This window comes from Myodes glareolus, chromosome 7, assembly GCF_982192425.1.
Source record: "Myodes glareolus chromosome 7, mMyoGla1.1, whole genome shotgun sequence".
Taxonomy (NCBI): Eukaryota; Metazoa; Chordata; class Mammalia; order Rodentia; family Cricetidae; genus Myodes; species Myodes glareolus.
The window spans coordinates 88,007,530-88,034,712 of NC_142032.1; the positions used below are offsets into that span (position 1 = coordinate 88,007,530).

The 27,183-nt window shown below is 37.3% G+C and overlaps 1 protein-coding gene across 1 annotated transcript in view; it reads left to right on the forward strand.

The window, feature by feature from the left end:
• The window catches only part of Pik3c2a (phosphatidylinositol-4-phosphate 3-kinase catalytic subunit type 2 alpha), a 109,870-nt gene that overhangs the window by 27,666 nt on the left and 55,021 nt on the right, over positions 1-27,183 (forward strand). Inside the window, exons 3-6 of the mRNA XM_048460528.3 lie at positions 15,127-15,230; positions 21,337-21,494; positions 25,091-25,211; positions 26,007-26,118. Of these exons, the coding sequence (XP_048316485.3) occupies positions 15,127-15,230; positions 21,337-21,494; positions 25,091-25,211; positions 26,007-26,118 (495 nt within the window). The remainder of the gene's footprint in view (positions 1-15,126; positions 15,231-21,336; positions 21,495-25,090; positions 25,212-26,006; positions 26,119-27,183) is intronic.

Sequence of the window (27,183 nt, forward strand, 5' to 3'; positions counted from 1 at the left end):
CTTTCTCAGGCCTTATGTGAATATTCATGGCTAGACATTAGGTGCCATATATTGTTGGACTTTTTTGTCACAATTGTTCACTCCCCAATAATGACACATTGTAGGATGTTGCTTGTTCATTCCCAGCTGCCCAGACCACGAAATAATTACACAGAAACTGTATTAATTAAATCACTGCTTGACCTATTAGCTCTAGCTTCTTATTGGCTATCTCTTACATCTTAATTTAACCCATTTCTATTAATCTGTGTATCACCACTTCTCTCTGGTTTACCGGCAAGGTTCCGTCCAAAGTCTGTCTCTGGTGACGCTAAATGGCTTCTCCTGACTCTGCCTACTCTCTGTATATATCTTTTTTAGCCTTGCTATATTCTGTTAAGCCATTGACCAAAAGCAGCTTCTTTATTCATTAACCAATAAAAGCAACACATACAGAAGGACTTCCCACACCGTTTCCCTTCTTCTGTTTAAATAAAAAGAAAGGTTTTAACTTTAACACAGAAAAAAATTACATATAACAAAACAGGTATCAAGCAAGAATTACAGTTATATTTATATCTACTTTATCTTTTATCATAGCTAAAGAAAACTATAATTATCTATTCTTCAGCTTCATCAAAGACTCCAGAAGGATATATAATATTACCTAAGTAAATAGGAAGTGCTTTGTAAGCAACTTCCAAAACTCTAGAAATGACAGAGACATCTCGCTGCCCAGATAATCACCCAAAGTTCTCCTGTATCATTGGAGCATCCATCTTCAGCCTATATCTATATCTTCAGCCATAGTATCTAGCAGACTTTTCCAAGGAGCAGGAAATTTGAAGATCGGTTCTGCCTTGTAATGGCAAAGTCCATCAGTTGCTTTCTTCTGTATCCTGTAGAATGTCTGGCAGACTCTTTCATGAAACAGGAACCCCGAAGGATCGTCTCACCTTTAGGCAAGTTCAGCAGTCATTTCTCTGTGGGTCCTGTCCTGCATGTCCAGTTCATACAGCATAGCATCAAGCAGTCCAGGCAAGAGCAGTTTTTTGCCCAAATGGCTAACAAACTCCATGAAGAGTTTCTTCGATGTCCATCTTCCTCTTGAAGTAATTGGTGCCTCCAGGAGCAGATGTATCTCAGTATCATGAAAAAGTCCTAAGTTATTAAAACATTTAAATACCATATTCTGCAGGTCTCTGAAAGATTTGAAGAATACCTATCTAACTGAAATATATCTATCTAGAAAACCTAATTAACTTGACTACAAGCTTGACTATTATCTGTTAACCTGTATTTGTTTTAAAACTATACATTACTTTCTTAAATGAGCTGCACACACACTACCTTAATCAAGAGCAGAAATACACATATAACAAAATTAACCTTAAATTTGTATCAATAGACCAAGATCCATACCAATGAAAGATATTCATCTCTATATATTATCCCCCTTTAAATGTAAACAAACATTTATAAACAGTCATTTAGGGAATTTGGATGTAGTTCTCTCCAAACTGCATCCTGCTTTTTGTTGGGTGAAGTATTTTCATTTTGGAGGTTTTCACAGAGACTTTTCAGGTGGTCCTGGTCCATCAAACCACATTAGTGTGTAATTAATCCACAGGTTCTCATCTTCTGTGGAAACAAAAGCAGAACCTCTTTTCCAAAGCAACAGATCCTTAGACTCAAATTTTGGAATCAAGAAACCTTAAAATATATAGGTTGGTTTAACTTAGCAGCCCGTACAATGAAATGTCTCTCTGTACTTAGCTTCTTTACAGTCAAAAAAAATTCAAAGAAAACACAATGTTATACATAATCCAGACTCTCCATGTATATTTCATCTTTACAAGGCATATTTGCTTACTCTGTTACTTTTTATACAAGTTTAATGTTTATTATTTTTACTCCTTTAATTTCTGACTGTACTCTTTTATATTAAATTTACTGTCTTTTTATTCCTTTTCTTCTCTCTTCCAAGCCTATGTACATTTTTTTAAACAGACTGTATCATGTTTAGAGGTCTATTAGGTCTGAATCTGTCCTGTTGTGTATCTGAAATCATTTTCTGTCCAGGAACGCTTTTTAAATGGTAAGCAGCTTGGTTGCAGCAGCCCTGGATGCTGGCTCCTCCTCTCTCTGCCTTTCAAAATGGCGGGGGTACCTTTGCCGCCAGCTCTGGGACCTCCAGATAGGAGCTGCACTCACCACTTTAACTCTGAGAAGGAGCATGCAGCACATAAACCCTTTTTATCTGAGTAATAGCTAAATATGCCATGCAGAGCACTGCATGACCTGGAAATATCAAATATCTCTGTGTATGGCAGCAGGAATCTGCCATGCTCTCCTGCCTGTGCACTCCTAGCAGACCAATCCCATTGCCTGCCCAGGCCCTGGGGGTAGGGGGTAATGAGCTACATCATGGTCTCAGCCACTTTCCTCCTAACCCCAAGGAGGGATAGAAGCACCCGGACCCACAAACCCCATTCAAGTACTCTGTAACCGAACCTCCCAAAAGAGTCAGAACAATTTGTGCTTGTAAACCAGGAAGCTGTAGCTTTGAATCTGCATGGGGCAGGGAGGTTGCTAGTACTGCTGAATCATTAAGACCTCTCTTAAAGGAGCTGCCAGCAAATAGAGCAAGAAGCTGCGTTAAATTTTTTGTTGTTGTTGTTGTTTTGTTTCTAGAATTCATTTTCAAGTTTTCTCAGGTTTTATGTGGATTTAACTGACACACATTGAAGTGCCAATTCATTGTAGGAGGCCACTTGTTCATTCCTTGCTGCCCAGACCATGAAATAACCACACAGAAATTATATTAATAAAATCACTGCTTGACCTTTTAGCTTTAACTTCTTTTTGGCTAGCTCTTACATCTTAATTTAACCCATTTCTATTAACTGTTTTTCGCCATGTGTCTGTGGTTTACCAGCAAGGTTCCATCCAGAGTCTGTTTCTGGCAGGGCTACATAGCTTCTCCTGACTCCACCTACTCTCTATCTATATCTTTTCTAGCCTGGCTCTATTCTGTTAAACCAGTGGCCAAAAGCAGCTTCTTTATTAACCAATAAAAGCAAGACATATACAGAAGGACTTCCCACACCAACACAGACTTAATATTAATTATGAAAGTTCAGCCAATAGCTTTGGCTCATTTCTAACTAGCTCTTATAACTTAAATTAGCCCATTTCTATTCATTTGTATGCTGCCATGTGGCTCGTGGCTTGTTATCTCCCTCCTACATCTCATGGCTCCACCCTTCTTCCCAGCATCCTTTGTGCCTGGAAAGCCTACCTAGCTGTTGGCTATTCTACTTTTTATTAAAACAACCAGAGTGATACATTTTCACAGTGTACAAAAAGATCCCACAACAAAGATGTAGTAATTATCTCAAACAAATAAAAGTTTCTGGGTAGGCAGATTATATGCTGTTCAAGACTGGGACTCAGAATGTGAGAGCATATATATTTTACCTGAGTTGTATATGTTCAAATGAAACTCTTTTTGTGTTTTGTTTTATTTTATTTTTAGAAAGCTCCTGAGATAGTTTCATTCAGAAGGACAGGGCGGGTAGTATATCCCTATATTATAAAAAGTGAAAGAAATTGTGATGTAAAGAAGTTAAGGAATTATGTTATTATTTTGGTATAATACTGATATTATAATTAAGTCAGTTCTAGATAGATAAATGGATGGATATATGGATGGATTGGTGGATGGATGAATTTGTAAATGGGCCAGCAGGTAGGAGTGTTTGTCACCAAGCCTGATGACCTGATAACAAGGATCTAAATGGTGGAAAGAGAGATTAGATTCCCTCAAGTTGCTCTCCGATTTCCACATACACACTGGCAGGAGTGTGTGAGCACACACCAAATTAATTCATTAATTTTGCATGATTTGTAAATTACATGTAACTTTAAAACCAACTGAGGTGTTGTGATAGGAAGAGTTATGAGGAAATAAGATTGGCTATATGTTAATAGTTGTTGAAGCCAGACACATAGGCATTTCACATTATTTTCCTTTTGTGTGTTTTTCAGATTTTTCCAGAGTAACATTTTCTAAGTTCAAGGGAAGGAAGGGAATTACTTGTTTGAAGCAAAGATCTGATGTCAGGATGTTTTGAATTTCCTTGTTACAGAGGACATTCAAACATATACTCCTTAGATCTGCTTGTATGTCATTGTGTCCTGCAAAGTTTAGGCCACTCAGTTCTGATTTGGAGTTCTGGTGAAAGAATGTGGAATTTGAGGGGAAAGATAGTTTTTCAAAATTTCCCCTAAATGGTCCGGATGATGCCTAGATCACTTGGATTCTCTTGATGGAAGACTTGGAAAGTTTCCTCATGCCTTAGGATAAGAGTCTATGAAGCTAGGGGTATGGCAAGGAAAATAGCACACTGTAACACACTGGAAATAGTTTCTTTAAGGCCCCTAAGCCCATAGTTAGACTGCAAAGAATGATCATTTTCCAGCCTTTACTTTGATTAGGGAAGGGGTATGATATTTATGCATGTCTGCCCACGTGAGTCTTTTCCTGCTTGTTTTAAATATTTTACATTTTCAAATGTATTCACCATCAATACTACCCTGATATTTTCCCTATGTGGTTCTCTTCAGAAAGCGTCCTCTAGGAATAACGGGAATGAATAGTTTCCTAAATATAAGGTTGACCCTGTCTGAGCCATGTGGTCAAGTGGTTGTAAAAAAAGTTCAGGAATTAACTATTGGAACTGTTCCATATAAGCAGAGTTTGTTGTTTCTGCGGATTATTGGTGACAAGAATTGACATAGGCAAGTGCTGTACCACGGAACTGCATCCCTAGCCCTTTTTTGTTTTCTTACTCTAGCGCAAACAGGCCTCAGACTTCCGGCTGCCCTCTTTTTCTCAGCTTCCCAAGTGCTGAGATTACAAGTGTGAACCATCAGCTGGGCATGGTGGCCTACACCTTTAATCCCTGCACTCAAGGGGTAAAGGCGGGCAGATCTCTGTGAGTTTGAGTCAGTGCAAGTTCCAGAACAGCTAGAGCAATACAGAAAACCCCTGTCTTGGGAAAATAAAAAAGTGTGAACCATCACACCTCACTTTGAGCAGTGTCAGATGTTTTAAATTAGTTAAATTGAGAAAGGATTAAAGAATAAAGAAATAGGTTAATGAGAACTATTGGTCAAAGCCAAGGAGATAAAAGTAACATAATTGGCCAGCTGTTGAGTTAGAAAAGGAGCTGACGTGGGCAATGTTGAGCACCCACAACTTGACAGTAGCACACCATCTGCCATGAAGTAGCTTAGCCTAGCTGCCAGGCCTTAGAGTAACTGAAACATGGCTGAAGAGGCATAATTTTGTTTATCATTCCATTCTGAGAGGGGTACCAGTAAACAAGTGTTGTAAAAAGAAAAGACAGTAGTTAGTCTTCAGCACCTTAAGGCTTCTGAGAACTGTTGACAAAATTACATTTCTCCCAGAAGAGGAGGAGAGTATTAATTAGATTTAAAGTCACTATTTTGGGTCTGAGTGTTTTTTTTAAAAAAAATATTTATTTATTTATTATGTATACAATATTCTGTCTGTGTATATGCCTGCAGGCCAGAAGAGGGCACTAGACCCCATTACAGATGGTTGTGAGCCACCATGTGGTTGCTGGAAATTGAACTCAGGACCTTTGGAAGAGCAGGCAATGCTCTTAACCTCTGAGCCATCTCTCCAGCCCCGTCTGAGGGGTTTTTAATTTGTTTGTTTTGGTCTTTTTGAGCACGATAGCCCTGGATGACCTTGCTATATAATCTAGGCTGGCCTGGGATTTGATCTTCCTGTCTCTGCCTCCCCAGTGCTGGGATTAACAGACTTTCACTACTTACTATACCTGGCATTGATCTACATTTTTTCATCTATGAAATAGTTATACTAGATAATTTCTGAGATCCTTTTGGAAATGATATTTAAAATTTGGAAACTTGTCATTTTTTAGTAGTTTTTGTTGTTGTTGTTAGTATAATAGTTGTGTTCATGCTAGGGATTGAAGACAGTGCCTTGTACGTGCTACTGAGCTGCTTCCCTTAGGAGGTTTTGTGTTTTGAGTATATATTTTCAAACTAATGCATAGAATAGGAACCCTGAAAGGTATGGTGTCCTTGTAAAGCAAGATGAAGTAATAGTATATCAAATTTTTAATGTTTTAAATATTTTAAGTTTTCCTTTGTGCATGTTAAGTAAAATGGTTTGTGCTAGATTTGAATCAAGACAAGTGCTTGCTGCTGAAAGTTTTTTATAGAAAAATCCTAAAAATCAAGCAAATTCTACTTTTTTTCCCTGTAAATTGAGAATTTAGTTTAGTAACTTAATTTTATAGTTCAGTATCCCAAAAAGTAGAGCAAGTTCAAATGGGGAAGAAAATCAAGAAGGCAGTTTGATATCTAATTATCTATAAGTAATCTATGAATAGCTATTTTATAATAGCAACTCTTGGGTTGCAAGCATAATTATTAGAAGCATTCAATAAGAGTTGATGTACAAATTTACAAATATTACAGGAAAGACTTTTGTATTAAAGTTTCAAGCCTATTATTTACTTAAAACTTTAAAATTTCATTTATTATTTATTTGTGCATATGTGTGCATGAGTGTTTGCAGGAGTTTGCATATGGGACTACTATATCCTGTGTATCTAATGCAAGTGGTTAGTCTTGGCAGCAAACACCCTTACTTTCTAAGTCATCTTACCTATATCTTACTAGTTTTTTTTGAAATAGGGCCTTGATAGCTCAGGCTAGCCTCAATCTTTCTCCATATGCCAAGACCTTATTCTGTCTGTGAGATCTTATACTGATTGTACATGTACAAGAACAAAAGTTGGGGCTGGTGAACCTAACAACATGAATTCAGTCCCCAGAACCTGTGTGAAGATAAAGAGAATTGACCCCACAGTGTTGTACTCTGATCTCCACACATGCACAGTGACACTTACTACAGACACATACACACACACACTGACATCATACACATGCACTATAATAACAAAAGAAAGAAAAGAAAAGAAAGTTTGGTTTATGTAGACCAAAAGGTAAAGAGAACACCAATGCAGACTAACTTTGGAAGCTATTGACCTGGTGCTTCACATGCTCTTATATCATTCATCTCTGGCTACTTATAAGTATTTCCCTGCAACTTAGGCTTTCTGTTGGGAAACAGCATTGCAGTGCCTCTTCTCATAATTACTGTATGTACTTACGTGTTCATTTCCTGTTAGAAATTCTGTGTGTCACAAACCCTACTCTAAAGGGTGTTTTTCTTCTCACTCAGCAGGCTTACTTCCTGTTTCCTCCTACTGTCTTTTGTTTGGCTAATAACAATCTAAATATTTGAGTGTAGTTTTTGTATGTGACCAAAACCAGGAAAAGGAATGACATTAAAAAGATCTTTTGGTACTTTAAGCTTAAATCAGACTGGTAGTCAATACTGTTTTAGCTAGTTTGAATACTCCCATGAGTATTAGCCAAAAATGGCATATCAAATTGCAGTAAGTGCCTCTCCATGTGTTAAAGCTGGGCAAGGCAACCCAATATTAGGAGTAAGGTACCAAAAGTCAGTGAGCCTGAGACAGCCTCTGTTCCCATGGTTAGGAGTCCCCGAGAGGATCAAGCTACACAACTGTCACATACATGCGGAGGGCCTAGGTCAGTCCCATGCAGGCTCCCAGGTTGTCAGTTCAGTCTCTGTGAGCCCCATAAGTCCAGGTTAGTTGATTCTGAGTTTTCTTTTGGTGTCCTTGACCCTTCTGGTTCCTACAATCCTTTCTCCTCCTTTTTGCAGGATTCCCCAAACTCCACCTAATGTTTGGCTGGTGACACCCTATTTTTAAAAACAAAAATTTGGTTTTATAAATGTTGATACTGGTGTTTCTAAAAGTTTATTGTATTAGTAGTCTAACTTTATATAATATTGACAGAATGTTTAACATCAATTTCATGTTATTTCTTTTTCTTTTTTCTTTCTTTTTTTTTTTTTTTATTTGAGGCAAGGTCTCATGTAGGTGTTGAACTCACCATGTAGCTGAGGTCTTCAACTCCTGATCTTCTTCCTTCTACCTCCCAAATGCTGGGATTATAAGCATGTATCACTGTACCAGTTTCTACCACTAAGTTTATTACCTCTTCCCCCCTCATTTTTCTCTGATTAGTTATACAGAAGGAAGGGTCAAAATGTTTTTATTGTATAGCTAATCACATTTAATAACTCACATCTCTGGGAAATTGAATGTAAATAAGGAAGCAATGCTTTTAGTTCTGAAGAATAGCAAATATTCTTAGAGTGCATTTACTAATACAAACTGTGCTTTTATCCCATTTAATTTCTGAGTAGTGTGTCAGGAACTTTAAAACTCATGTTAGCATGAAGCTTTCTCATACATTATCCCTTTTTTCTTGGTTTTTATTGTTTGGTTGGTTGCTTGGTTGTTTTGACAAGATCTCAGTCTGTAGCAAATACTGTGCTATTTACTTCTTATATAGCCTGGGCTGACTTTGACCTTGTGCAGTCCTCTTGCCTTAGTTTTCCAAGTGCTGAAATAATAGGTGTGGGTCCCTAGGCCTAGATTCCCACTTAATATTCTTTTGTTGTTTTGAGACAGGATCTCTCTGTATGTAGCCCTGGCTAGCTAGGACTTTTTTTTATAGACCATGATGACTTTAACTCACAGAATTCTACTTGCCTCTGCCTCCCTAGTGCTGAGATTAAAGGCGTATGCTATCAAACTCAGTCCATACAGTATTCTTGACATGACTTTTTGTTTGTTTTGTTTTTTGTTTTTTGAGAAAGGGTTTCTCTGTGTAGCCCTGGCTGTCTGTCCTGTAACTCACTCTGTAGACCAAGCTGACCTCAAACAGACAAAGATTCACCTGTTTGCCTCCAAATGCTGGGTTTAAAGGTGTATGCCACCATTGCCTGGTGAGATAGCTTTTCTTAAAGATATACCGATAAATTTTTGTGCTAAATTCATCCCATTTAGGGCCAAGTGCCCCTAAGTCTCTTACTCTCCGCACACTGTCCAGTTATAGGTCTCTATGTTAATTACCATCTACTGCAGGAAGCTTCCCCATGGAAGGTTAATCTATGAGCCAAATGTCATTAGGTATTGTTTTATTGCTATGTTTGTTTAGCAGGATAGTAATGATAGGTTTTCCTATGGGGTCCATTACCAATCTAGTCTTAGGCCCTATTTATAGTGTCTGGTATGAATTTCATCTCACAGAGGAGACCTTAAATCCAATTTTTTAAAAGATGGCTGGTTACTCCCTTAATAGTCATACCACTATTGCATTAGTGGACAAATCCCGCGGGTTGGTCACTGTTGTAGCTCACAGGTTTTGTAACTGGGAGAAATTGATGATTATTTTTCCCCTCCATTAGTGTATATATTACCTTCTAAGACTTTGAGCACTAGTCAGTAGGGTGAATCATCTAGTTGAGTACCAGCTCCATCTTTCCATGTTCTATGATATAAGTATGTTGTGTTCGTAGCGACAGGTTATGGAAGGTAACCAATAGCATTGTCAAAAGCCTGTACTGTTGGGGTGGGGGGTGTCTACTGGGACTCCTTTGGCCAATGTTTCAAAAAAAAAATGTAACCTATTTGGTACTGTGGGTTTATTTGGTAACATATGATATCATGGAATATTTTTGGAGTATTCTCTTCCATTTCTGTGTTTTATCTTGATTAGATCATGAACTGCTCAGGCATCTGGGCAAACATTATTCTGAGCATGTCTATTAAAGTATTTTCGACTGAAGCTAGCGCTTGAATTGGTAGTCTAGGGAAAACAGATTGTCTGCTTTTTCTGTGAATAGATCTTAACCCACCAGTTGAGGACAAAAAGACTAACCCCATGCTTAGTCTATAGTGATATTTTGTGTTTTAATAAATAAAGCTTACCTGAAGATCAGAACGTAGAGCTAATAGAGGCCAGGGAGTGGTGGCACACACCTTTAATCCCAGGACTCAGTGCCACCATGGAATAGACCACATGAGATTGAATCTGTCCAAAAAGAAAAATTGAACTCACACAGGTGTTCCCAATATTCAGGAGTCACACGCCTTTAATACCAGCACTAGGGAGGTGGAGACAGGAGTGATATGACTGGGTGGAGAAAGTTATATAAGGCAGGAGGAGACAAGAGCACTGCAGTCGGAGGTTTGGTAGGGAGCATTGCAGCATACACTCTGAGGACAGGATCGCCCCCTTTGTCTGAGCCTTGGTAGAGGCAGAGTTCCCTTTGATTGAGGGGTTGCTCTTAAAATGATCATAATGGGTGCCAACAATAATCAGGAGAACATCCTTTAGAGAATTCCATAAGTAGGATTATGCCCAAAACTGTTTTTATCTCTGGAATTTCTCTAATATGGCATTTCTAGAAGAGAACATTTGGGTGATGACCTAAACATTTACTTGAAATTCCAAACATATGCTTACTTTAAAACTCAATATCTTCTCCTACAGACATTTTTTTTATTCTATGTATTGGCTAACAGCATTAACAATTTTATTGATTATTGTATCTTTTTTATGTGTTAAGAAAAAATGATTGAGTGGAGAAATGGCTCCGTGGTTAAGAGTACTTGTTCTTGCAGAGGAACTGGGCTCAATTCCCAACACTCACATGAAGTCTCACAACCATCTCCAACTCCAATTCCAGAAGATCTGATGCCACAAAAGAAAAGTCATCAAGATTAATGGAAATAGGCTAGTTGATGCTTTTGGTTGTTCTCGTAACACTTAGGGATATAGTGGAACATGGCTCAAAGGGATAGGTATAAAATGGTGGTGTTCCAGAGAGACAGAAGGACTCAAGTGGCTGCATATAATGGCACATGCCTACAAGCCCAGCACTTGTGAAACTGAGAAAGAGGAGGAGTATAAGACTGAGGTCAGGCGGGGCTACATAGTGAGATCCTGCAAAAGAGAGATAAAGTTGATGTTAACATTTGAAGTAGCCTAGGTAGCTTTAAAAAAAAAAAAACCATTGTGGACATAAAACTTTTGTAATTATATTATCTTGAAATTGTTCCTGTCTAGTCAAATTCAGTGACTTAACAAAAGGAAGGACCTCGTTAATGAAAGGTATCATGAAAAATACACACTTTAATTAAAAATCTAAGCATACCATTAAGGAGATTGGGAATCTATTCAACAGAGCAGGTTTCATGTCATTGTCTCCAAAAGACCACAGTATTGTTTTGTAGTTTTCTCTGGTTTGTTTGAGTTGTTTGGGGGAGGGGGGCAGGTATTTACTCTCTCTCTCTCTCTCTCTCTCTCTCTCTTTTTTTTTTTTTTTTTGGTTTGGTTTTGTGTTTGTTTTTGAGACAATTTTCTAATCTCAGGGCTATTCTTAGACTTACTGTGCAGCTGAGCCTGGACATGAGCCTCTGATCCTTCTGCCTCTATCTCCCACATGCTAGGAGGGAGTGATTACCCCCTCCCTAAGTGCTTCCCCTGCTTTTCAGGGAGCCCTTTGAGTGTGAGTCTAGTCTTCCATATCCCCATCTGTAAAAACTTGTTATAATAGTACTAATCTATTGAAGCTACTTGATAAATAAATGCATGCCGATTTTATACAGAAGAGTTTGATAGAGTACCTATCAGTATTTGTTGCAGTTATTTTTAAAATAATACTAATAATTTAAAAAGCTTATTTTAGGGAATAAAATATAAAGTTGCTACTACTCTTTTAGATTTTTAAAGAAAGCAGATTCTTAAATTCTTTAAATGCTTTGTGGTGTGTTTTTTAGAGGAAGCAAAATATCTAATAAATTGAACTGATTGATGGTTGAGTACCTTTTCAGCTGGGTGTTAAGTTCTATAAACATGCAAAACTCAGTTTGGTGCTTGTTCTCCAGGAGGTTTTCACACCAAGATTCAAAACAGGATGTGATGGTCAGCGTTTGGTTCAGACTAAGCAGTTAGAGGTGGTGGGTGGAGCTGGAAAGATAGCTCAATAGAAAATTCTTGGTCTGCAAGCATGAAGACCTAAGTCCATATTCCCCATCACCCATGTAAAATGCTGGCTTGTAACCCCATTGTGGGTTACAAGTGGGGGAGACACGTGACCCACTGGCAGAGATTACAAAAATGAGCATTATTGCTCTTCCATGGATGCTGAGGACCCAAACATGGATCATCAAACTTGGGGAATGGAGGTGGCATCTGGAGCTCTGAATTCTGTAGAGAATTGAAGTCTTGTCTGTTACAGTGCTTGTTTCCATAACACAAGTTAGCAGTGCTAAAGAAAACAGTGGACTTCTGGTTCAGTGAGAGATTCTGTCTCAAGAAAAGAAAAAAGGTGAGAAATGGTTGAGGGATGGCATCAACCTCTGGTCTCAACATGTACATGCACATGCACACACATACATGAGTGTGCCAAGAGCTGGGGCAGGGGACACTTGCGCTATAGTAAGCGTGTAGAAGTGCTATTCACTGTGCCCTAAAAACCTGCTAGGTTTTTTACATGTTTTAAGGGTAGATTAAAAGGAAGACGTTTTTGGCAAAGAGAAAGTTCAGAGCCAGGGTAAGTCCCATTGTGTTTTGTATGAACAGGATATGATTCAAGCTAATTGAAGCATAGAAGTCAGTGGAAGCGTTAGACAAGTAAGGCCGGAGCAGACAGTAGTTGACTTAAAGAGTTTAAGAACAAATGATTTTTATTTTTAATTTAATTTAATTTAATTTTGTGTGCATGTTCATGTGTGAGAGCCACCCATACCATGGTACACATGTAACACATGTAGAGGTCAGTGAACAGCTTTGTGTGTCCGTCCTCACCTTCCACTGTTTGAAGCAGGGTTTCACTACTGTGTACACCAGGCTAAGTGACTGTGAACTTAGGAGGGATTCTGTCTCCACTTCCCATCTTCCCATAGGGGCACAGCGATAACCGGCATGAATGCTAATACTTTTACCTGGGTGCTGAGGATCCAAACTTGGATCATCAGACTGTGGGAAGGCAGCATTTTACCCATTGATCCATCTGGAGCAGAGATCAGATCTCATTCTTCAGAGAACTGAAGTCTGTTTGTTTCTGTAGCTCAAATATGTTATTGATAAGTGCAGATTGGTGTCAGTACAGCAGAAACTTGTGCTAGTTCAGTTTTCCTAGCATGTTATTATTTTGTAGCAATCCTGAGCAAACTTTTCTTACAGTTTAATAGAGACCTTTAACAATATGACAGGTTTTATGGAAATATTGAGTATCTTGCAGAAGACTCTTCTTTTAGTGAAAATACAATTTCAGGAGTAGTTCGAAGTCCACAGAATTGAACTGGTGAAACTGAGTACAAAGCAGCTGGGAAGGACATTGGCCTTAGAAGAACTTTGTCTTCTGGTTAATTGAGACATCTACATCCTCTTTGTTCATTATTCAGCAGTCTTCAAGGGAGTAAAGCCCTGAAGAACTTCCATCACAAAACAGAAAGAAAGACAGGCTTCAAAGAATTGAAGACCATAATGCGAGGGGTAAATAAGGATGAATATTTAACTGTTAGTTTTGTTTTGGTGTACTTTTGTCATTTGAGACAGGGTCTCACCCTGTAAAGCCCATAATGGCTTGGAGTTCCAGTTCTTCTCCTGTTGAGAGCTACTATGCCTAGCTGTGTTAGGAATTTTTATTATAGAGATTATTTTTGTTTTAGGGTTGTTTTGGTTTTTTGTTTTGTTTTTTGTTTTTGTTTTTGGGGTTTTTTTTTTTTTTTGCATGTTGAATACTCTCTCTTAACTTATGTTTCCTAGGAGCGGTGCTATTTTTATTTGTGATTTTGTCAATTGCCCCCCTCCATCAACTGCACTATCTATCACATTCTAGCAGAAAGGTCTCTGGTGCCATTTCAACAAAGAAAGCTCTTAAAGTAATTATTGCCCTTAAAATTTTAATGTAAGCATCTTTGTAGGCACCAAGATCATCGAAATCTATTGACTTTTGAAGTTTTATGCTGCTTATTTGTTTTTACATTTATTTATTTTGTGTGTATGTACTCAAGCACAAAAACCAGCAGGTGGTTTTCAAGAATAATTTATCTCTTTCCATCATGTGAGATTGAACTCCGGTTTCTATATTTAGCAACAAGTACCTTTACTTGCTGATCCATCTTTCTGTTCCATTAATTTTTTTATTATTCATTTGCTTATTGGCATGTAGAATATTGAACCCAGGTCTGTGCCATCTCTCTGCCATTTGGGCTAGCTAAAGCTTTAGCTCTTTAGTCACTTAGTTTAGATTGAAACTATTCCTAATTTTAAAGGAAATTTATTTTTGAAATTTGTGCCAAATCAAATATTTCATGTTACATATCAAAATACCTCTAAGTGAACTCTACTGTTTCACTGTTAATGGTTAGTAAATTGATCTCCCTAAATAGCTAACAAATCCTGACCAAATTTAACTTATAAAGGGTTATTAGAATATTTGTGTACATTTATTAACATAGGAAAACAATAAATTCTCCTAAAAACTCATTCTCTACCTAAAATGACAGTTCTTGTAACTTGAAGCTTGAGTTGGGTGTGAGGATGTCCTGGTTTATTTATTACACGAGTCTCAAATGAGCTCGATCTCTTTTCTTAAAACAGACGGCAGTCCTTTAATTTCATTGGGCTGCTAGCTTACTGAAACATTCAGAATGGAAAGGTCTTCACTGTTCTAACTGATGAGTATGACATGTTCTTAGTTTTTATCAATTAAAACAATGAGTTAAAACTGGACTTAGTTGGTACTTTGCCAGGATAGAAATCTTCTTTTTCTTGTGTTGCTTTGTTTTCTGAAATGGGTTCTTGATTACATACAGGCTGGCTTTGAGTCGGAGATCCTCCTGCCTCAGCATTCTGGGTGATGAAATCCCAAGTGTATGCCAAGAAATAGGTGTTTTTAGCCAGTTGTAATCCCCATGTTTGTGAAGCTAAGACAGGAGGATCACTTAAAGTCTGAGTTACAGGATAAGGCGCTAAGTTAAAGAAAGCCACTTTTAAACGCTCTGCTACTTAAATGTTTTATCTCTGCAACTTTGTATAGCTTCATAAAATTAGTTTATGAGGTACTACTATGTAGCATTTTGGAGATCTTTCACTTTTAAAATAAAATCACTTTTTTAATTACAGAAAGACCCAAATGGGACCAGTAGTTTGCCAACTGGAAGTTCTCTTCTACAAGAATTTGAAGTACAGAATGAGGAGGTGGCAGCTTTTTGTCAATCCATTATGAAGTAAGGAATTTTCTTTATAAATTAGAGTCTTTAAATTAAAATGGTCATTTAAAAGATATACTTCATGTCTCAAAAAACAAAACAAACAAAATAAGAGCTGGGCAAGGCAGAGGCAGCGTATCTTTGAGTTCTGGGCCAGCTAAGGCTACATAATGAGACCTTGTCTCAAAAAAAAAAAAAAAAAAAGAACAAGACAAAATCCAAAACTTGCTACTTCATGCCAATCCTAAAATTTTTAACTTTTTTTTTTCTTTGGGTTGCTAAATTTTGAAACAAACAGTTAATTGGCACATAACCACGGGCTTCTAAGTAAGACCAGGAGTGAGCTCTTGATCCTCTATTAACAAGTGAAAATCTGGGTTTCATGTGTGTTTCCACATACCTAGAAGGTGCCTTCTTTTGTTTTTAGACAAGCTTTCATCTCCTCAAAAAAATAAAAATAAATAAATTATATATATATATAGTTTTATTTTTGGAGATACTGTTCGGTTTGTAGTCTAGGCTGGCCTCAAACTCTCAATCTTCCTGCTTCAGCCTCCTGAGTTCTAGGTTTCCAGACATACATAATCCTGCCCATTTTCTCACAAACTTATCTACCATTCACAAAACTATCCCACTTATTTAATAAAAATATATTTTATAAATATTAGAAAAATTTAGTTCTTAAAACTTTTCTTGCTCTTGTATGTCTTAGACAGTATTGGTTTTTGTTTTGTTATTGCTGTTTCAGAGATGGGATCTCTAGGCCAGGCTGACCTCAAAGTCTTGGTTAACTGAAGATGATCCTGAACTTTTGTTGTTGTTGTTTGAGACAGGGTTTCTCTGTGTAATAGTTGTGGTTGTTCTGGAACTCGATTTGCAGACTGGAGTGGCCTCAAACTCATTGAGATCCTCCTCCCTCTGCCTCCCAAGTGCTAGGATTAAAGGTGTGCAGCACCACTGCCTGGCTGTTCTTGAACTTTGGGTGCTCCTGCTTTCTTCACCAAGGGCTAGAATTATAGTCATGAACTACCACTTCCAGTTTTATGCAGTACTGGGGATGGAACTCAAAGCCTCAAGCACATTAGGCAGGTTCTCTACCAACTAAGAGTACATTTTCAGCCCTTGTATCATATTCTTTATAGATGGAAAAATTGAGGCTTCAAGAAAATACCTTAACAAACTTTTCTCTGCTGTCAATACAGTGTCACATCATCTGATCAAATGTTTGTTTTCCTTTACATGATTGTATCAGTTAGGGCTTGTGTTACATTCTGTGGGTTCTGGGGATCAAACTCAAGTTGATAGGTTTGTGCATCAAACACTTGCCTACTAAAGTATCTTGCCATCCCTATTTTGTTTCGTGAAACAGGGAAGGCCTCACTTGTAGCCCCTGGTAGGCTGCAGTGTATTATGTAGGCTATACTGTCCCTGAACTCATGGCAATCCTTCTGCCTCTGCTTCCCTAGTGCTGGAGTAACAGGTATGCATTAGCATGCCCACCTTGAATTCACCTTTTTTTATTTGAAATATGGTTATCTTTTATAAATCCAAAGGTGACCTTGGATTTGGATCCTTCTACTTGTACATTTCAAGTCCTGGGATTACAGACTTGCTACCATGAAGACTTAAATTCACAATTTCCTGCTCTCTTCAGACCTCCTGCCTTTCCCTTTCCTTTACTTCCTTTTCTTACCACACTCATCCTCCGTGTGGTTTATCTTTATTTTTTCCTATTGTAGATGGGACTTCCTAAGACAGGGCACATAGTCACTGACTCCATATTCTGATGTTTTTGCTAGCAGAGGGAAAATGAATCTTAGCCAGTCAGACAGAGAAAAGCTATGCAGAGGGCTGAAGTAGCAAACTTGAAGGCAGAGGACAAAATCTGCTCTCTCATGAAGGGAAAAGTGATCATCACCAGGAATTTATTCTTAATCCAGAGCTATCTTCAGTAAAAAGGCCTCCTTTTTAAGCAAGTCATGGGGACCCCCAGATCATTTTTGAGTATGTATGCCATACTTTTTGGTTAATGCTTTAGAAGTAATCTTTTACCTTAATTCTTTGGAAATAATGTTACATTTCTTACATAGTTTCTTTTTCCCCAAACAAGTACTGTATAGTTTCTGAAACTCCCCCAGCTTAGCTAAGTGATTACAGTAGTCCTTCCTTGGTTAGGACAGTTACATTCCATAATGCCTCAGTGGATATCTGAAACTGAACGCTGAGTCCTATGTAAACTCTGCTTTGTAAAACAAACACATCTGAAAAAAATTAATTTATAGAGGTCTTTCGCTGGCTCTGTAGGTAAAGGTGTTTGCCATCAAGCCTGATAACCCAAGTTTGATTCTTAAAATCTACGCCCCATGGCTGTCCTCTGGACTCTGCCTATATGCCCCTTTCCCACATAAATTAATTTGCTTATTATTTTATGTGTGTGAATGTTTTGGCTGCATGTATATAAGTATACCATGTGCATACCTGATGCCAGAAGGGGGCATTGGATACCCCAGGATTAAAGTTGTAGGCAGTTGTGAGCTGCCATATGAGTGCTGGGAATTGAACCTGAATCCACAGCAAGTGCTTTTAATCACTGGGCCAACTCTCCAGCCCCAACAGATTAATTTTTTAAGTTAAAAAAATCATAACTTATAACTGACAGCAGTAATTTACCATAAATCTTAACAGCCTGAGCACGTTTTTTTTTTCTTCCCTTATTTCACCAAGATTTTTTTTGTTTGTTTTGTTTTGTTTTGCTTACTGGACTTATTTTCAGATCATAGTTGATAGGGCAGTAACTGCAACTGAATAAGGATGCTACTGTATTTAATTACATATATGCATATTTATACTCAGAGTGGCTTATTTAATATGTAACTCCAGATGAACCAAATAGAGAATGAGGTTCTTTTGTTTTGTTTTTTTTTCTGAAACAAGGATTCTCCCTTGCTGTGAGTTGAACCCTGAACCTCACATATGCCAGACGATCGCTATAACACTAAGGTTTTTGACTCTCTTCCCAACTCCCCTTTTGAGACAGAAACTGACTTTGTAGCCCATACTATTGGCCTCATTTATAATTTTCTACAATGTCTAACCCTTTGGGGAATTGAACCCAGCATGCACACAGGTGCCATGCTATATGTAGTACCTATTTTATGCTTTTTAAAAGTCTTCTAAAAATTATTCATGCCATCATTTTGATTTAGCCGTGAAATCAGCGTCTGACTATTAGATTGCTATGTGTGCTTACAGTTGAAATTACTTAGAAGTTTTAACAATTCAGTGCCAATTTTAGGCCTGGGCTTTTGTTACTGTTTTGTTTTTTTTTTTTTTCAATGAAGTTAAAGAATTGAACTAGTGAAGGTCTTTTACTTTGACTCAGGACTGCCATTCATTATTCATTATATTTGTTTCTTTTTCTTGATAAAACTTACTAGATCTAATAGTTGTGATCTAGAGAAAAATTTTTAAAAGAATGTTGTTGTGGTAAGGCTTTTTTTGACATAATGAAGATTGAACTCGGGGAACTAGGCATGGCATCTAGCACTGAGCTCCAGCCCAGATCTGTGGTTATTACTGCTTTCTCTATGTTTCTCTAGCACAAAATGAGAAACTATATTTTATGCCTACCTTTTCTTTGTATGTGATTTAGATCTCATATTTATGGCATATAATAATCTTTTTATTATTAGGAAATGTACAGAAAAAGATTTCATCACATCAATTTCATACATGCAAATAACATTGAGCATTCTCCCTCTGCCCCATAGTATCTTAATTCTAAAACATCCCATATGTTTTCAGAGATTGAGTTCATCTTTCATTAATAATTATTTGCTAATTAGGCATTGTTTCCTGCAGCCCAATCTCACCTTGAACTTGCCATAGAACTGAAGATGATATTAAACTGTCAATTCTCCATTCTCAGTTCTCGGATTAGTTAACTATGTGGTTTACTTTATCTATTTTATGAGTTCTATTTCTTAATTTATTTATTTTTGGGGGGCAGGATCTCACTATGTAACTATGCTTACATAGAACTCTCTTAGTAGACGAGACTGGCCTCAACTCAGAGAGATCTGCCTACCTCTGCCTTCTGAGTGCTGAGATTAAAGGTCCAGCTTTATTTTATGAATTTTAGCAAACAGTACAATGCCAAGTATGTGTGAAATAATAAAAATAAGCCGTTGCAAGCTTACTATGTTATGAAGGGATAAGCTTAGCAGCAACTAAATATCTTACAGTGTCCATATCTGAAGGTAAGGTTCCAATATCAACTCAGCTTGTATCGCTTTGATCACATTTCAACTTTTTAAAAAAAATTATTTGTAAATTTTGTATATATAGTTTATGTGTGCTTATTTATGTACACATTAGCGTTGTTGTCAGTAAATGCCAGAGACATTGGATTATCTGGAGCTGGAGTTATAGTAATTGTGAGCCATCTGACATAGGTGTTAGAAACCAAACATAGGTTCTCTGCAAGAACAGTATACACTTTTAACCACTGATTCATCTCTCCTGTTCCATATTTTATCGTTTTAGTATTGGATCACAATGTAGAAACCACATTTATTCTTACACTAGTTCATTTTGTAAGACATTTACAGTATTTATTATATAGTAGGCACTGTTTTATAAACTTATTTTACATGGTATTATGATAATCCTGAGAAATCAGTGGTCATATTACTTTTAAGCAAGAGAATGTCAGTAACTTAACTGCATTTATGCAGCTAATAAATAATAAAAACAAGAATCAAATTCAAATAGTATGCCTTACAGGTTTTGTATTGACTGTTGAATTTGCTCATCATCTCAAACTGTTTTATTCTGTTATTTATGCCTTGAATAGTTTAATATCTGTAGAAGCACATAGTATTTCCAGCACACGTTCCACTTAAGGCCTCATGAAAAACAGATGACTACTAAATATATAGCTCAGTACTAATAGTCTACGTGCCTAGCATGTGTGAGGCCTTGGGTTCATCCCCAGCACTGCAAAAAAGGTGGAAAAGAGAAAAACAGATGCGATGAGGGGACTGGAACCTTTTGTCAACCTCTAGGAAAAGGTGGTTACTGGTGCCTGTGAAGTTGACAGTATTAAATCTCCCCGTTCTTAAAGATGTTTATTTATTTGTTCATTGTGTTGTGCTTACGTGTGTATGAGTGAGTGAGTGAGTGAGAGTTACGTATGGGTGGGCATGCCATGCCAAGCATGTGGAGGCTAGAGGACACCTGGCAGGGGTTGGTTCTCTTATTTTATTCTACCCTGTTAAGCCCCAGGAATTGACTCAGATTTTCATAATGGCAGTCATGTCTGGAGATGAGCCACATACTACACTCATGTATTTAGATGTGACTTTGTTGTTCCTATGAATACCGTAATGTGTGAACCCCTAACTTTACTTTTCTCTCTCTCTCTTTCTTTCTGTTTTCCTTTTTTTTTTTTTTTATTTTTCTAGACAGGGTTTATCTGTGTAATCCTAGCTTTCCTGGAACCCTCAAGAGATTTGCCTGCCTCTGCCTCCCCAAGTGCTGGGATTAAAGGCATGTGCCACCATGCCTTGCTTGACCCCTAATTTTTAAGGTACCCTTGCAGCATTGTAAAGGTCTTGTAGCTCTATGGAATTCCATTTTCCACTTTTCCTTGTGTTGAAACCACAAACAGTGTTTATAGGGAAAAAAAGTTCTGCTTAGAAAAAAATACTTTGAAAAGAGAAACTTTTTATCCTTCTGGTATTTACAATTTTTAGTTACATTGTTTGTGCTATCAACAGTTTATTTTAAACAAATAATTTATTTAATTGTATTGTGCAGCCTAAGAATCTAAAGCTCATTTTATGCCGGCCATCTCTCAAATGCCTAGATCTTGTTGACAGTATTACCAAAGATATTCTGGCACAAGTAAACTTCTTCTTTTTCCTTGGTTCCCCTTCATTTAAAAGGCACATGCTGCTATTTGGAGTTTTAACAGGAGTTCATTCATTGCCATTCTCATGAGCTACTCTGGAGTTGGACAAAGATGCAAATATTGAGTAGCTGAAAGCATGTAAAGCCTTGTTCAAGGCTCTCAAATGCAGCTTTTAAAAAAAGTATTAAATATCTTCTTTCTTGTGAACAGATTGAAGACCAAATTTCCATGTACAGATCACTGCACAAATCCAGGCTATTTGTTAAGTCCAGTCACAGTGCAAAGAAGTATGTGTGGAGAACATGCCAGTGTGAAGGTCTCCATTGAAATTGAAGGATTTCAACTACCAGTTACTTTTACATGTGACGGTAAGTTTTGCTTTGACCGGGAAGAAAATGTTTCAAATGTCAGTATATCCTTTCTTTTCATAAACCAAATTTGTTTTCATTCAGTATCCTTTTAAAACATTTATGTTCATTTGGGAAGTTTTCTGGTTGAGTGAACCAGGTCACAGTAGGACTATTTCTGAGTATAATAAATTGGTTCTTAACTAAACCCCAAAAGCATTAACTATAAAAGCTAATTATAATACTTCCTCTGCTTTTATGGCAAGAAAGTGCTTTCTTACAGAGAGCTATTGGTGACACGAACCTTCAGATCACTTCCTACCCTCTGCAGGGAAGGCAGTTCTCCTTTGGGGTTAACTTTCCCTTCCACACTGGGTATATCCTCTGTAGATCTATGTCCTGGGTGTCTGTAGCAGTTTTCTGTTAGGTTTGTTTTGTTTTTTAAACTACATTGGCTTTCTTTTAGTTTATTTATAGTGTATATTATTTAAGTAGTATTTGAATGTAGAGTAAGTTTTTCGTCTCTAGTAATTTAGCCTAAGACTGAAGCCTTTTTCGTTTTTCTTTAGTGGTTGTAACTAGCAATGTGTCCAGTATTTAAATATCTTCTGGTTTTGTACTTTTAGATAGCCTTTTTAAAAATGTTAATTTGAGTCGGGTGCTGGTGGCACACACCTTTAATCCCAGCCCTTGGAAGGCAGAGGCAGGAGGATCTCTGTGAGTTCGAGGCCAACCTGGTCTACAGAGCGAGTATGGTGACAGGCTCCAAAAGCTACACAGAGAAAGCTTGTCTCGAAAAACAGACAAACAGACAGACAAAAAATGTAAATCTGAAACAAAATGTTAGCCAACTATAACAGTCATGCTTTATTTTCTAAAGGAAAACTTATTCTTTTTAAGTTATTTTAATTTGGTATACAGTAAGAATATTAAATTTCTAAAGTGTCAACAGGTACTTTGCAATAAAGCATGAGTAAAAATTGATAGCAAATGTTGGTTTGCATCAAGTCTTAACTTACATCAAAGTCTGACTGACTTCAGAATGTATTGTCAGTGTCTATTGGTTAGTCATAAATGCATATTTATTATGTATGTCTCTATTAAGTGTAACTTGACTAAGGGCATAGGTCAGTGGTACAGTATTTACCTAGTATGAATAAGACCCTATGTTTAATCCTTGGAACTGGAAAAAAAATAAGCATTTTATGATAGAAGTATAGACTATACGATCAAATTATATGATTTTATTTGTTTTGGGTCTGTTCAAAAATAGAATTGTGTTACAAGATATTTTAATGCATAAAAGCTTTTAATGCCAAGTCACCAGTTTCTGTGTATTTTTAAGAGTAGGCTTATTTTTTAAAAATTGAACAGGCTGCCCAGATGGTGGCTCATGCCTGTAATCACAACATTTAGAGACTGAGGCAGGATTGTTATGATATCAAGACTTGCCTGGATTACAGTGTTAGACTCTGAGAAGAAAAAAAAAATAGATAATTTAAAAAATTTTAAACTTTAATTTGCATAGTTGGCTCAGCAGTTAAAAGCACTTGCTGCCCTTTTAGAGGACTCGGTTCAATTCTTAGCACCCACATGGCTGCTCACTGTCTAACAGAACTAATAGAGGCTGTAGAGCCTTTGAAATATGATTTCAACTCAAGTCTCAGGCGATCTTACACTGTCTTCTGACCTCTGCTGGCACAGGCGGGCACATGGTACATGTATATATATGCAGGCAAAACACTCATTTAAAACATATCTAAGAAAAAAATGAAAATTTTCATCTTCTCTTCATCGTCATATTAGTAGCTCAACTTTGCCAAGAGTAAGACTGCCTACTTATTTGCTCTTTTTATTCTTCATTGGAGAATTCACTATACAAATACCTGAAGTAGTAATTCTTTTTTCCTTGTAATTTGTTTTAAGACACTGCTCTCTAGGTATTGCTGACTACTGCCCTATTTGAAGGAGTCCATAATATGGGTGTGTCTTAGGGTTTCTATCGCTGTGAACTCTTATAAAGGAAAGCAGTTAATTGTGGCTAGCTTTCAGCTCAGAATTTTAGTCTATTCATGTCATGGAAGGAAGCATGACAGTGTGTGGGCAGGCATAACGCTGGAGAACGAGCTAAGAGTTCTATATCTTGATCCCCAAAGAAGCCAGGAAAGACTGTGCACCATACTGGGTGTAGCTTGAGCATATAGTATCTCAAAGCCCACCTTAATGGTGACATACTTTCTCCAACACAGCCACACATCCAAATAGTGCCACTCTTGAGGGTTGTGGTGGTATACACCTTTAATCCCAGGAAAGGGGAAAGGCAGATCTCTATAAATTTGAGGCTAGCCTGGTCTACAGAGTGAGTTACAGAATAGCAAATGCTTTACGCAGACAAACCCTGTCTTGAAAAACAAAACAAACAAAAAAATAGTGCCACTCTATGGGCAAAGCATTCAAACACTGAGTTTGTGGGTGCCATTCCTGTTCAAACTACCGCAGGATGTAACTTTCTTTGTTTAGGCCTTCACTTCTACCAGTTAATAGAGGCTGTGGAACCCTTGAAATATAGCTCATCTGTATTAAATGCTGTAGATCCAGAATACACACTATAAAGTTCAGAGCCTTGGCCCAAAAAATACTGATAATGCTAGCATCATATATCTACATAGTTTATTAAGATAGGGCCTTGTTATATAACCCAGGCTGGACTAAACTTATGATCCTCCTGCCTCTAAACCAATGTTCTTGATACATTAGACTAAATAAAATATATTATTAAAATTAGCTTTGCAAGTTTGGAGTTGTAGATTAGTTGGTAGAGTGCTTGTCTCGAATCCATGAGATAGGCTTGATCCTCAGCACCACATAAACTAGGCATAACAGTGCATACTTGTGATCATAGCATTTGAGATGGAGAAACAGCAGTATCAGAAGTTCAAGATCATCCTCTGCTTTATAGTTCTGGGCCAGCCTGGGCTACATCAAAACCACCCACCCACCCACACACACACACACACACACACACACATCTTTGCCTTACAGCTTATTTCCAAAATTCGCCTTTCTCTGGCTGTTTTCAGTGTGGCTTGTAGAAAAAATTTAAATGGCTGAGTGTGATAGTGCACACCTTTAATCCCAGTACTTAGGCAAGAGGCAGAGGTAGATGGATCTCTTGTCTCTTGTTTTCTTCTTCTTTTCCTCCTTCTCCTCCTCTTCTCCTCTTCTTCTTATGTTTTAAAGCCTATGTGTCTGTTCACCATTTTGCATGCCTAATGCCCTTGGAGGCCAGAAGAGGACATCAGATCCTCTAGAGTTACTGATAGTTGGAAATTGTCATGTGGTGCTGGGAACTGAACCTGAGTTCTTTGGAAGAGCAGCCAATGCTCTTAACTGCTGAGCCATCTCTCTAGCCTCTCTGTGAGTTTGAGGCCAATGTGGTCTACATAGTTAAGTTCCAGGCCAGCCAGGGCTATATAGTGAGACCCTGTCTCAAAGAGAAAGAGGCAGAAAAACGGGGGTAGGGAAAGTATGCATTATATTTCTGTTACACAGTCTTCTCTTAGATTATGAGTAATATTTACAGGTAATTGAGCAAACTGAAACTAACTCTCTTTCAGTGAGTTCTGCTGTAGAAATAGTTATAATGCAAGCCCTTTGCTGGGTGCACGATGACTTGAATCAGGTGGATGTTGGCAGCTATGTTCTGAAAGTTTGTGGTCAAGAGGAGGTTCTACAGAAGTAAGTTTATTTACTCATTTATGACTACTGAATGGTGTCTTTGGAAATTTCATTCTTAATGTCTTAAATTAGAATTTTTTTCAATTTAAATTTGTAATCTAAAAATATCTTTGGATATAGCATGGTTTGACATGCCTTTAATCCCCCACTTGGAGACAGAGGCAGGTGAATCTCTGTGAGTTCAAGGCCAGCCTGGTCTACATAACAAGTTCCAGGCCAGCCAGAGCTACATAACAAGACCCTGTCCCTAAATTCATTCATTTATTTTTTATGTATTTTATATTTATAAAATATAAGAAATATATTTGGTCCTATTGTTGGAACATGTGTTGAGATATAATAGTGGGATTTCAGAAGTAAGAAAGATATGGTATTCTCTTAAGTTTCGTAGCCTTGTACACTAAAAGTTGTAGTCAGTTGGTTAAAAGGGAAATAAAATAACCTTCTAAAAAGTCCGTAATCACATCATTTGTAGATTCTATTCTCCTTTGCAGCATGCAGTTGCTATATATACAGAGTCAACAGTTACTGTCTTTTATTTGCCTGATGTAATCATTGCATGAACTTCAGTAATTTCTAAAGCTTACAATTAGTCCTGTTGTTTTCTATTTCCTTTCATCCTCACTGACGAACATAGAAAAATTTCTGTTTAAATGTTCACAGTTGGCTTTAAAACAATGTGTTTCTCCTTTTTCTTCAATTTTTCATACAGATGCAATTTGTACTTTATTTTTATCTCTTTAACTTGTGATTTGAATAGAATAATACTGATGGATAATTAATGTATTTTAACAGTAATCATTGCCTTGGAAGTCATGAACATATTCAAAATTGTCGTAAATGGGACACAGAGATTAAATTACAACTCTTGACCTTCAGTGCAATGTGCCAGAATCTGGCTCGAACAGTAAGTGTGTATGAATTGCATTTAGTGAATCAGAATAATTTCATTCTGTTTATTTTCCATTTTTTTCTGCACCAGGCTGGGTTGATACATTTGTTGTTTCTAGCAGAAGTCTTCTCAGAAGATCTTTAGTCATGGAAGTTTAGATAGCACATTCCTCAGATCTAGAAGTATAAATTGGAAAAGTAAAATGAAAGAATGAAAGTTTGTCTTTTTTTTTTTTTTTTAATGGGAAGGAGATAGTCTCCTGTATCTCCGACTGACTTTAAATTCACTATATAGCTAAGGGTCACCTTTGGCCACCCATGACCAGCTTTATGTGGTACTGGATACTGAACTGAGGACTTCATCATCATCCTGAGGACTTGCTACATCCTTAAACCCTTGATTTTTTCTTTTCTTTTCTTTTCTTTTCTTTTCTTTCTTTCTTTCTTTCTTTCTTTTTTTTTTTTTTTTAGAAAAGGCTAAATTTACTTAGTTCACTGCAATCATGCAGCAGCCAAGGGCAGTAACAGAAAAACTGCCTGTCCAAGTCTCATATTTAATAGCCTTACACAAGCGTGAAAATTTCAGGGTTAGTTAAGAGGGAACAAAGAAGAAAGGGGTATTGAATACTAAATAAGGGTTTTCAGTTTCTCTTGAATATGTTTGCATAATGTGGAATGTAGGAGAGACTACTTTTCTCATTGGTGGTGAGCAGAGAATGGGACAAAACTTACTGAGGGCAAAAAAAAGCAGAAATTCAAACGATCTTGTCCCCATCTGGTCCCACCCTAGTTTTTACCCAACCTCTTCCTCCATGATTATTTGAAATGGGATCTTGCTTCATAGCTCTGACTTGCCTGAGGTTACTTGTATAGACCATACTGACCTCAAGCTTGTTGCCATACCTGGATTATAGATGTATACCATGTGGCCCAGCTTAGTTTTTCCTTTATTTGATCACCATAAACTAGATTTAAGAACATTTATCTTTTCTATTTTTTAAGAAATTTATTGCATATATTTATTTTTTGTGTGTTTATATATGTAAGTATGCCACAGTATGTGTGTTTAGGTCAGAAGATA